Source organism: Protopterus annectens, chromosome 3.part1 (assembly GCF_019279795.1).
Source record: "Protopterus annectens isolate FY-2018-M chromosome 3.part1, PAN1.0, whole genome shotgun sequence".
Classification (NCBI taxonomy): domain Eukaryota; kingdom Metazoa; phylum Chordata; order Ceratodontiformes; family Protopteridae; genus Protopterus; species Protopterus annectens.
Genome location: NC_056732.1, coordinates 1,227,065,202 through 1,227,082,300, shown reverse-complemented (window position 1 = coordinate 1,227,082,300; position 17,099 = coordinate 1,227,065,202). Strand labels below are relative to the sequence as shown.

The following is a 17,099-nucleotide window of genomic DNA, read 5'->3' as shown; positions in this document are numbered from 1 at the left end:
GCCATCAAAAATTCCATGAAAGCACTTGCGAAAAAAATTAAGTGGAAACAAACCACAATCTTCTGCACAGCACATTCAGAAAGGCTTTTTATTAGGCCGCTATAAGGTTTCAACTAATGCTACTAAATTTATGGCAGTGCAGTTTGAAAGTGATATGCAGAGGCCAGACAAGGGGCTACATATATTAGATACAAGTACAGCATATTCTGTAGAAAAGCCACAAAAATTGTTAGAGCTAGACAGTCTTTATGGAACAGCACAACTACCATAATGAGAGAACAAACAAATTTGTTACATACTGCAACAATAAGTAGTTCATTTTTTTTATTTCAAAGAAAGAAATAAGTTATAACCAGAGCTTAATGTTTGAAGCAGACAAAATAACTGTTTCTGATCAAATTAACAAAAAAATGTAAGGATGATGCATGAATCACATCTGGCAATAGTCAAGTTCAAAAGAAAGAGCAAGTGATATCTAAGGTACTGGTTAAAATGTCAGCTCAAATTGCAGTTGTTCGGATTTCTGCTATGTGCAGTACACAATATAATAATACAAGGGAAGAAATGCTATCATACCTGAACCAGATTATCTGTGGAACTAAGTGGGCATTAATTTGTTCCAGTTTAAGTTTTCATGCATCTTGTGTGGAAAGGTTAATTATTCCATGTTCCCTATAACAATGAAACTGGCAGGCAAGTATCAATGAGCTTCAAAGTTTACATTCTCAAGATGGGGATACCTGGTGCTGCCATTTATGATGACAATCCTCAAATTCAGCTGTGTGTACATTCCACAATATTCAAAGTTCAAGGTCAAGTGGAGAAATATATATAAACTGAAAAACCTCACAAGTATAACCCAACAAAAGCTATAAGTACTGTTTTATTGTAATTCTGCAATTCTAATACTTCCAGTTTCTCACTACCAACATCCGCAAAGCACTACACTACTGGCACCCATGAAGTAACATAAGGTAGGGAAAATATCTAAAAATATCAGAAAATACAGAAGTATTACTACAAACATAAAAGACTACTCAACTTACAAAGTACATTTTCAGCCTGCAGCTGTTAAAGCAACAGAACCAAAGACTTGCACCTCTCATGCAAAAGGTGAAGAGCTAAAGCGTCAGACATTTAAGAAAACAAATGCAGCTGAAGTTTCACAAACACGAGCTCTCCAAAGTGTCACAACCAGCTTTACTGCAAGAACACAGACACTGAGAACTATGATGGTAAAGAAGTTTGTTGAAGGTGTGCCTCGAAGTAAATCTGTACTGCAGCATGTGCGGTCCCACAAATGAAGATCAAACACTCACTTGTGAATATACCTGTTACATTTTCCAAGTATGAAATCCTGCTGAAGAAATTAGACATATATGGACTGCTGCAGAATTAAAATGACTACAGACTTCATTTTAAAGCATGTTTAAAGATGTCAATCATTGTTTTAATGCAAAAAAAACAAAGACATGTTTAGTACAGAGTTAAGGTCAGGGTTACAATGAGGGTAATGTGATGCATGCCATCTCAATGTATGTACATGTGAATAATAACTTTATATACATAATTTTACAAGGGAAAAGAGGTGCAGGATAAGAGCATCTTTAGACTGCAGTGAAAAGCACTGTGTACACATATACCACAGGGGATTACACAGCACTATCCTTGTTCCTGTTTTGTTTACTCACCATTCAGACATAATAGTACATACAACCAAGTAAACAACCCTGATGGCTGCTGAGGTGATAGCCTCCTATCATTACTGCTTAAAGTGGCATGAAAGACTTAAATTATAACAGGCAAAAGATTGAAAATAAGAAAAAATCTACAAGTTAGTTGCGAAACAGGCAAAGTCATTTAGTGACCCACAGAGGCAAAGGCTCACTCCCATTACATTCTGGGCTGCTTTAAACTGTTGATATGGTCTTTAGAGACTTCCAGTTAGGCCAAGCATGGTAGTGCATCTCACAGTTTTATTTATATATATATATATATATATATATATATATATATATATATATATATATATATATATATATATATATATATATATATATATATATATATATATATATATACACACACACACACACATACACACAAAGTGAACTTTTACACTACTCTTCCGGTAAATATATAGTGTGGCACTAAACAAATATATTTTTTGTTCTGCTACTGAGTCTCATCAGAAAAGATGGAGGGTGGGGGTGGGGCAAGGTCCACCTGGACAGTGGAACCAGATAGCTCTGTAACTGTGAAACAAAAACTAAAGAAAGTCAGTGGCTGGTTACTTAAAGATGCATCACATTCAAAATAGATTGAGAGTGAAAGTAAGATTTATCAACACAACTAAAGATGAATAAGCTGCATGATTTTGCAACAAATTTCTAAACCGATAAAACCACTTACCTGATTTTTGTCCCTGTGTGATTTCTTCTCTGTATCATGGTTTATTCCCTTGATGTCTTTCTCTAATCTACAAAAGCAATTTGAATGAGAGCGGACATTAATCCACAGTAATTTAGAAATAAAGCAAAACATTGACTGTCACTGTTGAGACCATTACACCTAAGGTGTGTAAACATCAATTGTTGTTATTTATAATGACCTTTTCCAAAGCTCCAAGTTAAAGAATAAATACTTAAAATGACTACACACACAATTATAATAAATTACAAATGGCAAACATGAAAAGTGATAAGAAATCATGCACTTGCATAAGCATGGGGAAAAAAACATTTCAACTGAATAAGAGAGATTCTAAAGGTGTTTCTCATGCTTTAAAGTAAAGCATGCCAAAGGACATGGTAGCTACTGGAAAGCTACAAGGCCAAAGGCTCATCATAGACCTGCCATAACCAAGTCGTCTCTTTCCACAGACAAAACCATGGATTATATAAATGTTTGGTACATTAAGATCACTACAAAGAAGGTATCAAAACCAAAATAGTTTCCAGTCCACAGCAGGCATTAAATGGGACAGTCACAAGTCATTAGCCTGACTGTGGTATTCTGCAACAGCTGTGGTCAGCAAAAAATCAGCAATACAGAGGCCCACATATGGGATTACAGCCGTCAAGCAGAGAGGAGACAACAGCATCCAAAAATTGGAGATTATTTTTCTGAACGTGCTTACACTGAGATGATCTTAAGATACTTACCATAACAGCAGATGTTGAGACAGGATCACGGACAGTAAGTTACTGTATTTGGAGTGATTTCCCCAATTAAAAGCCAAGGCTGGAGCTTGATGATTAGGTCTTATGCATGACATTTTTTTAGTAACATTGCTAGAAACCAAAGGAGGATCACACTTCCCTGAAACATGCAGATATGGATGAAAGGACATTAAAAGACTGATACTGAACTACATGTACCAAAAATTTAAAATCTTGAGAAACAGATGGGCAACTTACACCAGGCAGCAAATCTAGTTCATGAAGAGATCAGTGATTTTCTAGTATTAGACTCACCCTTTACTGGAAAGGCTCACCCAGACTCTGCCACAGCTTGCTGTGAGAGAAAGGTTAGTTTGCTTTTTATTTCTTGTATTTTGTATTACTTTATTTGCCTTTTTCTAGTTTGTATACTGGGATTTGTTTTCTTTACACCGTGTTTTACTTGTATTCTGCTTTTAACTGCATATTAAAACTTAGAGACCACAGCTCTGCCTCTTGTGAGTCAGACAGAATGTTTCCGCCCTCCCACACTATTACTGTTGTGTTCTTAAACACCACTGTCTTTCTAGTTGCCTGCCACTTGTTAATTTGACCACATATCGTTCCCCTTCTCTGACTGGTGTAAGACCATCATTTTATGACAGCTAAAACTTAAGCTACCAGCGTTTATATCTAACTGCTTAGTGCACACTGCGGTGTTGAGGATAAATCATTTTTTTCATTTTACCTTTAAGCATCTATTGCAAGACCACCAGTTACTGGAGAGCCCACATTTTGCCTCTCAAGTAGTCATCCTGGGATTAGTGCTTCTGCTTTGTCCTGGTGAGATAAGGAGTACAGAGACATGAGACTGCTGAACACCAGAAAGCCTAATAACTGCTTTAAAGGTAACAGCTTGGAATCTGTGCTTATATTCTGATCCTGGCAAGAGAAGGTGCAGAGCGCATTGATTCCTGACTGCTTCTGGTTGGAGACAGAGTGTCTGTGCTTAATGTGCCTGTTTGGTGTGGTTGCTATTCGAGGCATCTACCACAGAAAAGCTACAACCCTACAGACCCTTGCATCATCTAGGACAAGACTGTAGATCACTAAACAGGATGTAGCCTGCTTCTCTTCTTGGAATTGGTGCTAACATTTTGCTTCTGGTGAGAGAAGAAGCAAAGGAGTATTGTATCCCAACAGAGTGAAGCTGTGGTGAGACTAGCATTAGTAGTAGCCAGGCAGTAGCCATTCATGCGACTCCCCTCTTTTCATCATTCTTGACAAGCTAATTCTTTGTTTTTAGAAAGTACTGCCAGATTTGTTTCAAACTTCAGAATATCTGCCTAAATACTTCATCCTTAAATTTTCTAGGTCTATGTATTATTTTCCCCTCAAGTGTTTGGCAGTGCTTTGTACAGACTCGAGACACCTTGAGTGACTTTTTTCGGTAAAAGCACAACTGAAATTTCTCCAATACCTAGCTGCATATAAGACAACTAGTTTGCAGTGACGAGCACTGTCCACATAGTTGCAAACTGGACATACTGGACAGTGATTGATATTCTCACCCCAACTGTCTAATCAATAAAAAAGGGTTTGTTGCCATGGATATGAACTTTCCTACCATCTCCAGTACTGGCTTGGTGGACATGGGCATCCAGAGGCAAGGTAGAAATTGCCTCATGTTTACTGACAACCAGTTAATTCTCAAACAAACTGATATGGTACATGAGAGAGGTATTTACACAATGTCACTGGAGGCAAAGCTCTCGTATAAAAGTACTCCTAATGTCAAATAATGTTGTCAGTAGTACACACGCTGCACCCATCACGCAAAATTCAAAGCAGACATATAGACCTGCATATGCTGAGGCACTTGCATGTAACCTTCCTAAACCACAAAGACCTCCTTAGACTAAGTAGACAAACAGCCTCAGCAGCCCCAAATGCACTCTTTCAAAACACCACCCACATCAACACAGAGCTACATCTCAAGGAGCCTCTACCTCTAAGCCCATAAGGCAAGTCACCACACAATCCAGCATTCTAATCATTGGAGAATCCATCGTGAGATGCACTAATGTCCCTCTCACCAGGCTAAGGAGAAAGTCACAGTCAGTTGCTTATCAGGGGCTAGGATTAGTCATATTATGCAAGCACTCAGGTCACTGGACCACAATTGCATATGGACTATGACAGAGTCATATTGGTGAGTAAATGACATGAGACGTACCTCCCTAGACTACATGAAGAGAGACATCATGGAGCTCTCAGAATGCGTCTCAGGCTGGTATGCGTCTAGCATTAAGCAGCATTTTACCTTCTCCAAGGATGATGCCACAATACGAACAAAAGAGGATTGACTTAACAATTGGCTAAGCTTCTGGTGTCATTCTAAGGGGGTGCAATATTTGCCAGTATGGAAGGAGATGGTCAACAGACCTTGCTGCTTTGCCAGGGATGGTCTTAATCTCTCCCAGCTAGGCTTTTGAATATTAGCTTAAACACGGTCTTCCCCCATAGGGCCGTTTTTAGGCAATCTCAAACTGAAAGTACCTTCAACATAAATCAAAACTAAGAAAATATAAAGGTATTACTGCTCAATGCTTGGAGTCTAAACAAAAAACTCCACTCCCTTTACCCTGGAGAATGCTGATGTCTGTGTGATCACTGAGAAATAGTTTAAAGCCTCAAGGGAGCACAGCACACCAACAGTGCAATTTTATAATGCCTTCCACAAATTTATGCCAGCTACTTCACTTGCAGTGACTAAAGGAGGAGGTGTCTCTTTACATCACAAATACACTTCAAGGCTGGTCAAACAGGACAATGCACTTGAGCTGATCCATGTTCAAATCACCATAGGTAAAATTCAATAATACTTCCTTACAAGCTACAGGTCCCCCCTCTATGACCCAGGAAACACATACCATGTATTTAAATTAATCAGAAACACTAACCATCCAACCCAAAACCATATTCCTGGATGACTTTAATAACCCCACTATTAACTGGGAATCCTTTAAGACACCAAATGTACAAGCACAGAAATTCCTGGATTTTGTAAACACAAACTCCCTGAACCAGATAGTCAATACCCCAACCAGAGGTTCACCCGTACTTGATCTGATCCTCACTAATATGGAAGACTGCTGCACACCCCCTACTGTAATGCCTTCCCTGGTAAGGTCAGACCACAAAATGGTCTCCTTTGAAGTAAAAATAATCCCTGGACCCCCAGCTAAACCTGGAACATTCAAGAACTATTTAAGGCTAACCTCCTGCTATTAAGTGAGAGCCTGGCAAAATTTCAAGCCCCCATAAACCCTGAGAACACCTTTGGCTATGCAGAACTGCTCACAGAAACCCTGTACACGTATGTTAACAGCTGCATAGAGGCAGCTGAATGCACTAGTAAGCAGTACAGAACTAATTAAAAAAATAAGCCACCCTGGTGGAATCACAAAATTAATTGGTTGTATAACAGGAGGAAGAACATCATGGCAAAAATGAGGTGCAGCACCCAGCTGTATAAAAGCACTCTCATTAAACTAAACAAAACTCAGAGGACAAAGTGTCTACCAAAGCCAAATTTGTGGTAGGCTTGGCCTCTCAAGCCAAGGACAACCATAAAGCATTCTTCAGCTATGTTCACAACCTCAAAGGTGAGACAATTGTGTGCAGAGCTCATTGTAAATGGAGCCACCTATACTGAGCCAGAAGATATAGCAAATCGTCTGGCTGATAAATTCAACACCAACTTTACTCCTCTCTCCCCTCAACCTTCTCTCAGGAAATATCAAATATAACTCCTAGCTACTATCACTAGGGAACAGGTCCTAAATGCCATCTCTAAGACCAAAAACACTGCATCAATGAGCCCAGGCAATATTCCAGGATGCCTTGTAAATAGCATGAAACATGACCTATCAGGGCCTCTGGAATTACTATTTGACTGTAGCCTCCAAACAGGCTTCATTCCTCATGAATGGAGGGAGGCAACAGTCATCCCTCTGCACAAAGGTGGGCTATCTACAGATCTACAAGTCTCACTAGTCTTATATGTAAAGCTATGGAAACAATTATGGAGACGTTCAGAGACATAGTAAACCTCATTCACACTGCCTAACTTGACCTGGCCAAGGCATTTGACACAATATCCCACTCCGGTATTGTTGACAAACTCAAGAGGTTAGGTACAAACTCATATGTCACCGAGTGGATAGCCAACTGGCTCACAGACAGGACCCAGAAAGTTAGAATTGGGGCGTCCACCTCTACAAAGAGGCCAGTCACAAGTGCAGTCCCTCGGGGATCAGTCCTTGGACCAATCCTTTTTAGCATTTACTTCTCAGACATCAAGGCCAATGTCGGTGATCTCTGGCCGACTAAATTTGCAGAGGATTGCAAATTACAAGCGGTCATTGAATCTCACACTGACACAAATGTTCTCCAAGAGGGGCTGACAGACAAAATTGGTGTCAGAGTCATGGACTAAAACTAAATGCCAGGGAATGCAAAATAGTATCCTTTGGGACGTCATTTATCCCTGGTAACTATCATATTGACCACAGCCCCCCCCTTAGAGTTGACCCAGTAGTCAGGGACTTGGGGACACACAGATTAGTCATCTAACCTTCGATCATCACGTGTCTATAGTGATGAGGAAATCATTCTATGTCCCACAACTTACAAATAAAGGTATGGCATCGAAGTCCAAGGAAGTCATTGCTCCACTGTATTTAGCATTCATCACACCTATTATTGAGTACAATGTCCCCTTTGGTATGTACCTAACTAGACATATTTAACAATTGGAACATCCAGAGTGGTTCCTCACTAAAAGAATACAGGGCGGAAGTAATATGGCCTATGCAAGCTGCATCAAGGCCCTATCCCTGTATTCTGTCTCCTACAGGCTTTTGAGAGGAGCTCTATGGCTGGCATACAGGGCATTGTCAGACCCACTCTGATGAACCTCCTGCATATCCACAAAACAAACAGCACCAGAATTACCCGTTCTAAAGACTTAAACCTTGCCTGTGATATAAATAGGACCTGCTGGAGAGATTGGTATGAATCCCAGAAGACTAGTCCATCTATGGAACAGGCTCCCCATCCATGTGAAGCAGAGCTCCTCCCTAACCCAATTCAAGTGCAACTTGGACAATTAGATGGAAAACCGGAAACTCATCCTTGGTTTGGCACTTATGTCTCTAATGGACAGAGGTAACCTGTAAATGGTTCATCTCCCAGGCCCATGCTTATACATCAGAACTTGTCCGTGATTTGGGATCCATGGCTAGGCTTAAAAAGGCCCTTGTGGTCATTAGCCTAGTAAACACCTCTGAATTTCTTTCCAAAATATAGAAGATACCTCGACAGCGAAAAAAATGACTAACTGGTGATACCCCATGCTCTTATATAATGCTTTGAAGTTGGGATGAAGGATATCCACTCCCACTTGCTTGGAGAGAGTTTTTTTTTTTTTTTTTTACACTGTGAGGCAATGTCATTGGTTTGCCTATTACCATACTCAGCAGTTTTAATGGTGGCTCAAAGGTGGGATCAGAATTAGATTTTTCTCCCCTTCTCCTACTGAAGAATATCTGGCATGAAAAAGGGTAGAGGAATGGCATGCTTAAGGCCCAAGATCAAATGAACTGAAAAATTAAATGTAACCGTTAAGGGGTAAGAGAACTTTCAGCTAAACAACTGAAGCAGTCATTCAGGTGTGAAGATTATAAAGTGATGGAATGTATAGGAAATTATTTTTTTTCCTGAAACAGTTTATGAAAAGCTTAACCTTTTGCACAGTATAAAGAAGTTATGTACTAACCATAACGTTCCATGTTTGTAGTCCATCTAGCCTACATTCTTGCTGGATGGGTTTGGAGCAGATGTTCAGCTCAGACTCGGCCGATACTAAATCTCGAGAGCTTTTACTGGCTAAAGGCTAACCCCTATTCCATGGTGCCTCACGGCAATTCCCCAGATCTTGTTTGCAAGACAGCAATAAGTACTTAGTAGTTATGAAAGCTATCAATAACTGTGTACATACAGGCAGAACATTGTGCAACACTATCCATGCCAGGTGGACAAACATGCTGTCTGACCTGGTTGTAGTTAAGTGTAGTCCACCAAATCCTCCAGGAACAGGAAGGGGGTAGGAGGGTGGGACACAAGAATGTAGGTGAGATGAACTACAAACATGGAACGTTATGTTAAGTACATAACTTCTTTACGTTATGTAGTCCTATCTCGCCGTAATTCTTGTTGGATAGGACAGCATCCCTAGCACCTTTATCCTGAGCGGCTCAAGCGAAAAGACTGTTCAGCACAGTGGACCCAAAGACTGACCGGTCCCGGGAGACCGAATCCAATTTGTAATGAGTGACAAAGGTATGCGGTGCTGCTGCACAAATGGTATTAATTGTGAGCCTAGATCTAAAGGCACATGAAGTTGATACTGCCCTTGTTGAATGGCCTTTTACTTTGTTGGTAACTGTTTGCCAGCAGTCTGATAAGCAAAGGAAATGCAATCTGAAAGCTATTTTGAGAGGGTAACTTAAAAACAGTTAAGCCTTTCTTTTTGTCCGAAAAGGAAACAAATAATTGATCTGATTTTCTAAATTCTTTAGTCCTGTGTAGGTAAAACCTGAGAATTATGTGGATGTCTAAATGGTGTAGCCTGTATTCAGATTTATTAGAATGATTCGGAAAAAACACTGGTAGCTCAATAGTAGTGTTCAGATTATGCTCTGAACATACTTTGGGAAGAAAGGAAGGGCTAGTTCTAAGCGAGACTCTATCCTTGTGGAAAACAATGTAAGGAGGTCGAATAGTAAGAGCCTGCAATTATGAGACTCTCCTAGCAGAAGTTATAGCTACTAGGAATAGTGTTTTCCAAGATAATAATTTCAGATCAGATGAAGAAGAGTTCAAAGGGGGATCCGAAATGGTAATTAGAGATGGCAGCTAACTGAACGCCAACTATAGCAGCCGTGGTTCCTTTGAGAAAGCTAGATGCATGGAAGAACAAAAATTCTATAGGAGCTGTATAGTGATCTAAGCCTTGGTTTACAGCCCAAATAGAGAACCTTTTCCATTTGCTAGAATATAATTTCCTAGTGGAAGGCTTGTGGGAAGAAATCAAAATGCGTTTGACTGAAGGTGAAAGGGAAACACACCTGGCTATTCGTGGAACTGCAGCAGCCATGCTGTCAACTTCAGGGTCTGGATGGTAGAATGGAACTGCCCCGATTGATGAATCAGGAGGTCTGGAGATGGTTCCAGAATCCATGGTTCCTCCAAGAGGTAGGGCCACAGAAAGGGAAACCAGACTTGAGGCCAGTAAGGAGCAATGAGGATCAGGGTACTCCAACTGTTTTGCTTTCTGTATCACTTTTGGAATGAGAGGAAAAGGTGGGAAGGCATAAAGGAGTCCCGGAGGCCAATCCTGAACTACGGCATCCCTGGGTGGGGAATTAGGGCAAAGTAGCTGCTGCATTTGGTGTTCAGATACGCGGCGAATAGGTCACAGCAAGGCTGGCCCCATTTGTGAAAGATCTCTTTCGCAACTTTTGAATTCAGGGACCACTCATGAGGCATAAGAATTGCTCGACTGAGTTTGTCTGCTATCACATTAGACTTCCCCGGGATATGCATTGCTACCAGAAAGCATTGTGTCCATCATCCATTTCCAAACTCTTAAGGCCTCTCGACAAAGCGGGTAAGATTTGGTTTCCCCTTGCTTGTTTATGTACCACACGACAGACATGTTTGTCTGATTGAATGGCAATTGCCCCAGTTGGAAGAGAACTGTAAAGTGCTTGCAACGCATACAGCACTGCTCTCATCTCCAGAACATTGATGTGCAAGTGGTTCTGCCAAGTACCTTGGACTGTCATTCCCAGATAATGCCCCCCTATCTCGGAAGTGTCCGTGGTCAAAACTGCATTTTCTTGAGGAGGAATAAGTGGGTGACCTAAGAGAAGTTGTTCCGTATGCAACCACCATGTCAGGTCCTTCTTGTAGGTGTTTGTGATGAGAATCTGATGAGACAGGAGAAGATCCTGCATTGACCATTGGGCAAATAGCCACTGAAGTACTCATGTGCAGATGGGCTAGGAGAACTAATAGAATGGAGGCAGCTATAGTCCCTAGGACTTGAAGGACCACCCTGGCCTGAACTTTGTGACTGCTTAGCAAAGATCTGACTTGTCTGTGTAATGATTCTACTCTTTCTGGTGTTAGTCTTCCTGTCATGGTGGTTGAGTCTATTTCTGAGCTTAAGAATACAATGTGCTGTGATGGAGATAAGGCTGATTTTTTTAGGTTTACTGTAATGCCTAATCTAGCACAAGGCTAGAGTCTCATCCCTGGTTCTGATCAGTTGATGCTTGGTGGTAGCAATGAGGAGCCAGTCGTCTAGGTATGGAAACACCTGGAATCCTTGACATCTCAGGTGAGCCGTTACCACTGTCATGCATTTGGTGAACACTCTGGGGGCTGTAGTGAGGCCAAAGGTCTGTGTTCGAAACTGAAAATGACTGGCTCCCAGCCGAAAGTGCAAGTGTCTTCTGGAGCGCCTGTCCATTTTGATGTGGTTGTACACGTCCTGAAGCTCTATTGAGCACATCCAATTCTCTTTCCCGATAAAGGGAAATATCGACTGCAGAGTGATCATTTGGAACTTCAATTTCTTTACAGACTTGAGTTTGCTGAGATCTAGAATTGATCTCCATTCCCTTGTCTTTATTGGACCTAAAAAGAATTGTAAGTTCCGGATCCTATTTGCTCTGTGGGGACTTCTTGGATGGCTCTCTCACAGCAATGAGATGACCTCTGATGTTGCACGGTCTAGTTGAATGGGTGGCACACGTCTGGTATAGACATGTTTACTGGGGGATCAGAAACAAAGGGAATCAGGTAACCTCTGGATATTATGGTTTGTACCCAACAATCTTGTGAAATGTTTAGCCAGGCACTTGGGCACAGCAATAGATGACCAACTGCTTCCAGAGATGGACAGTCAGGCAACCCCTCAGGGGCAATGGAAGGGACGATCAGAGAAAGTTTCTCTATCTCCCTGGTGTTGCAGAACTTCTCTGTTGCGAGGACAGTGTCTTCTGTTGCATCCTCCCCCTCTGCCCCTAGGGAAGGGTTGACCTTGTGACTGAGGGAAACCTTTTTGGGATTTGTGGAACCACATTTTTCCCTCCTGTTTGACCCTTGGGATAGGGTCTAGAAGAAAGGGAGAAATGGACTCCACGGCAGATAAGGTTTTCCCTCCCTGCTCGCACCTGGTCTAGGCCTCTTTCACCTGGTCTAGGTCTCTTTCACCTGAGGTCCAAAAAGAGTTGAACCATCAAAGCGGACATTGGTGAAGGAAGACAAAGGATTCCGTGAAGTTAGAGAGACTCATCCAAGAATGCCTCCTAAGAGAGATTCCTGCTGTGGCTGCCCTGCTCACCCATCTGCTGCATAGGAAATCAGCCTCATGGAGGGGTTAACTATCGATGTAAGGGTGGAGAGCTGTGCAGAAACCTTATCCATGGATCCCAAAGCTACTGAACCCTGAAGGGCATCTCCCAACTCCTTAAGGAGATCCCTCTGAAGTAGAGGGAAATGGGAAAGGTAATTTTGCGATCTCAAGGTAAATGCCACTGAAGAGAAGATACACTTTCCATACCTATCCATCGTCCTGGACCCCTTATTAGAAGAATGGATATTAGAAGAGGTCTCAGACAACTCCTCCTTGGTGGCTGCTGCCACCACCATAGCATCAATGGGAACCCCTTTGGGGAAAAAAAGGGCTTATCTTCTGGTGCAGTCAGAAATTTGTTTGGCCTCCTTGGGACAGGCTCTACTGTGTCTGGGGAGGTGCAGGCTTTCCTCAATACGACCCCCAAGAGCTGGTCATAAGGTGGTGTCACCCAGGAGGTGGAAGGTCAGGAACCAAACGCCTCAAGATACACTGATTTGTAATCAGTAGGGTTAGAGGTCTTCCAATCACCCCTCTAAGGATTTCTAGGATGTCAGAAAAAGAAACATCCTCAGAGGGGGATCTAGAGGACCCTTATGATTGCTCCAAATCAGTGTCAGATGTGACAGACTCAGGTGAGTCAACAGGCTTCCTCTTATAAAGTCTCTTCCGAGAGAGCTCTCCAGTGGGATAATCTGGGGAGGTCATGGAAAAGGGGACACCTCCAATGGGGGCTGCTTGAATGTCTGGTTCCCTATGCTGTGGGGGTGGCAGGGGAGAAGAGGTTGCCGCCAGCTGCTGGTAGGACATCAGGTCCAAAGGTATGGCTTTTGCAGTGGACAAAGCCTTCTCTATTGTTTCGAAGACCTTTCCTTCCCGCTCTGAAGACTGCCGCTCCGAGGAGATGGATGGTCCACTCCGAGCAAGGAGGAATGGCTCCGAAGCAGATGTGGGAACAGAGCTGAGTCGAGCTGAAGCTCCGAGAGAGGGTTGGTACCGAAGAGAACCCAGGGCGACTATCCCCTCGGAGTCTACTCAAAAGCATCGGCTCCCAGATCCCTCAGCTCCAGACTGATCCACCGAGGATAGAGTTATTGGTTCCGAGGAAGCAGGAAGAATTCTCGGAACTGAAGGCTCCAATATCGAGGAAACTGAAGTGATTAAAGCGCAGCAGTCAGAGGAGGAGCAACGGATTGCAAAAGGGGCGGCTCTAAAGCCTTTGAGGACACCATGGGATAGGGGTTATCCTCGAGCCAGTAAAATCACTCGAGCTTTAGTATCGGCATAGTCGGAGCCGAATAATGGCTCTGAACCCATCCAGCAAGAATTACGGGGAGATAGGACTACATAAAATTTACTGTTTTGCTTTGTTGAGTTTAATAGGCACTGCTAGCAGAACTATGTTTAATTAAACTGGTTGTCCCAAATTACTACTGCTAACATGTACAGTTTCAAAGATGGAATACCTACTAGCTTATGTACTGTATTACACATTGTCATTAGTTATTTAATTTAACTTAGTAGGCAGACTGGTCCATGATCCCTTTTCATTGACCATCTAAGCCAAAATGGCATCAAGAGCTTATGCAAAGTACATAGACAAGATACAATGGAAAGACTAAACATAAAATAAGTAAACACTTAATTTTTGCTTACTGTACATTTCTGTTATGTCCTTAGTTACAAGGCTGTCTAGAAGGTCCTCTGTCAGAACTATACTTCCTTCACATCTATACTTCTTATTCTGTTTGACTGAATACCAAACATTAACATAAAACACATGAAAATGTGCAAAAAAAATCTTCAGTCCAAACAATGGTTTCATTGGGCTGTCACTAAAAGCAAAGCAAGAACTTGATGGATTTATCTCATTAAATACGGGTCCCAAGTCATCATCATTGCATGAAAATGTCAATTATGGGTCTCAGAATAACTCTGTTTTAGCATAGAGTTTAGCATTCTTTATCATAAAATCAGTAGAAATCTACTTTAACAAAAAATGCATTTTCCTGTTCTCCCAGTGCTTCAGATTTCCTTTAATAGAATAATTAATGTATTAAAGTTGTGTCTCCTCAGATCTCCATTAAAATGGATGGAAATCTGAACCCTGAAGTTAATCATGATGCTATTCTATGCAATAATTCATTGCCTCCACACATGTACAAAGAAACAAGACATGCCTACCCAATCCATGCATCGTTACTATATAAACAATAAGCACCTGATCTCAGTGCTTACCCACTTATTCCTGTACTACCGACCAGAGGTATCTGAAACAGTGGACAATATGATCTTGTGGGACAATTTTTCTGCAGCAGGTATTTTATTTACACATAGTCAGTACATTAGATATACTTGTGATGTACGACAGCAGTATATATTGCTCATATCTGCAATCTGTTTACACACTTTTTAATTGTGAAAGGGGCTGTGAATGATTGCAGCAAGATTAACTACATTATACTGGGGCCATTATTTCCTTCAGTTTAATGTGCGCCTGAGCAGCAAGTTGAAATGAATTCCTATGGTTATTGTTTTCCCTTTTATCACACCTGAACATCAGTGATACACAGAAGACTTCTATCTTTAGGGAAAAGGAATAGGATATCATGTGTGCTGAAGCAAAGGACAGCTGCATGAACACTTTTGAATATGGCTCGTGAGGTGGTCACTGTATGCATCCAAGAGAAACAATCTGAAAAATACATTGCATTCAGTATGCTTTACACCTTCACAATGAGACCTGCAGGACAGTGTAAATTTCTACGTGTAGAAGTAAATTACTGTAGCCACTATTTTCACATGACTTCAGAGTCAGAGGTTGTGTCACCTTTCAGAAGAGACATTCCACTAGGATGTTATACAAATGAAAGAACAGAAGCTAATGTTGGTTGCATTTTAGAAACATAATACAATCCACAATTGAATTACTAAATTACTTTATAACACTGTACTGCCTCCTTAAAGGAAATGTGTTTAGAGTCTGTTCACAACATGGGCTTTTTCTCATAGGGGCAAATACATAATACTTAAATATTTGCTGCTTTTATGACATAACTATAGCCACTAAGCAACTGTCTCGGAGTGATTTTTTTATTATATTAAACTTTCAGGCACTAAAGCATTGCTGGGAATGGAGTGACACTCACATTCAATATACTGCTGCTCTATTACCACTACCAATGCACAACATAACTAAGCAATATAACCGAATATCCAGAAACATTGCCAAAACCATTTTACAATCCTGTGTTGATAGGCACCACCAATAAGCCTACCAGGTCTTCAGAAATTGCTAACAGCTAGAATTATTTTTCGTTCCCATTATTTCTAAACTAAGACTTGACTTGAACAATACAACCGCTGTTCAGGGTGGCAGAAGGCAGCACACTTTCTCACTATTTTCACTGTGCTGATGTTATATTAGAAGGAATAAAAGCCATGGCCCAAACTTTGTGGTCTGAAACAGCCACAATGATGGACTTAGATTCAGCAGTGAGCTGCACTTAAATCCTTGTGGATAGAATTGTAAAAGACAACAAATGACAAACAAGGTAAAAAATATTTACAATATACAGATAGGCCTGAAGCAAAACTGCAGATCACAGTTAAAATACACAAGTTCTTTAGTATAAGTATCAGTTCAGAAAGAGTTGTGGTCCATTTGTAAAGTCTCAATAAGTCCTAAAACTTTTGTCCAAGGATTATTAATAAATGTGTAGTATAAACTGGAAGGCACCACCACGTAAAAAAACAATTCTTTATTAAAACAGATAAGCGCTTTCGCGTGCATCCACAAAGGCACGCTTCTTCAGATTCAATAAAATGAATAAAAAGACATTCATTATATCTAAATGCAGTAATTAGGTAAAGTCTTAATTGACCAATAACATTCAGTTTTCACTTATTCAATTAAGTATAGCAGGGTGTAACTTAAAATCACTTTGCAGTAGGTTACTTTAGAAGCCATCAAATTCAAGTAATACAATGCATGTCACAGAAAGTCTATGGACCATTAGTCACAGATATAGAACTGATAGTTTAATACATTGCTGACAGTATATTTTGGCAGATGTAGTATATAATGTATATATTTATATATTTGTATATTTAATGTTATAAAAATGATGGTAAAGTCATCAAGTACATACTTAAAAAACCAATGCCAATATTTTCTTTAAGAACCTGTATTAAAAACAAGTCCTATTATTCATATTATTTTCATGGAAAGGGCTCACTCCTTAATCATGCATATAAATATAAATTCAACGGAGATTCTGCATATAGCCATCATCAATAGATAAATTATTTTCTTGAATATATTCTGTCCTTATTTATGATGAAAATATTCATAAACATTCTATATGAAACCAACATAGATCTAATTACAATGCTTAAAAGACTGTTTTTTGATTATAACTAGCTATAAATATATACAATAATAATCA

At 40.6% G+C, this 17,099-nt stretch overlaps 1 protein-coding gene across 1 annotated transcript in view; it reads right to left on the bottom strand.

Moving 5' to 3' along the window:
• LOC122797761 (DNA topoisomerase 1-like) overlaps positions 1-17,099 on the bottom strand; it is an 880,254-nt gene that overhangs the window by 525,486 nt on the left and 337,669 nt on the right. The window contains exon 7 of the mRNA XM_044066283.1: positions 2,413-2,479. Coding sequence (XP_043922218.1) covers positions 2,413-2,479 — 67 coding nt within the window. The remainder of the gene's footprint in view (positions 1-2,412; positions 2,480-17,099) is intronic.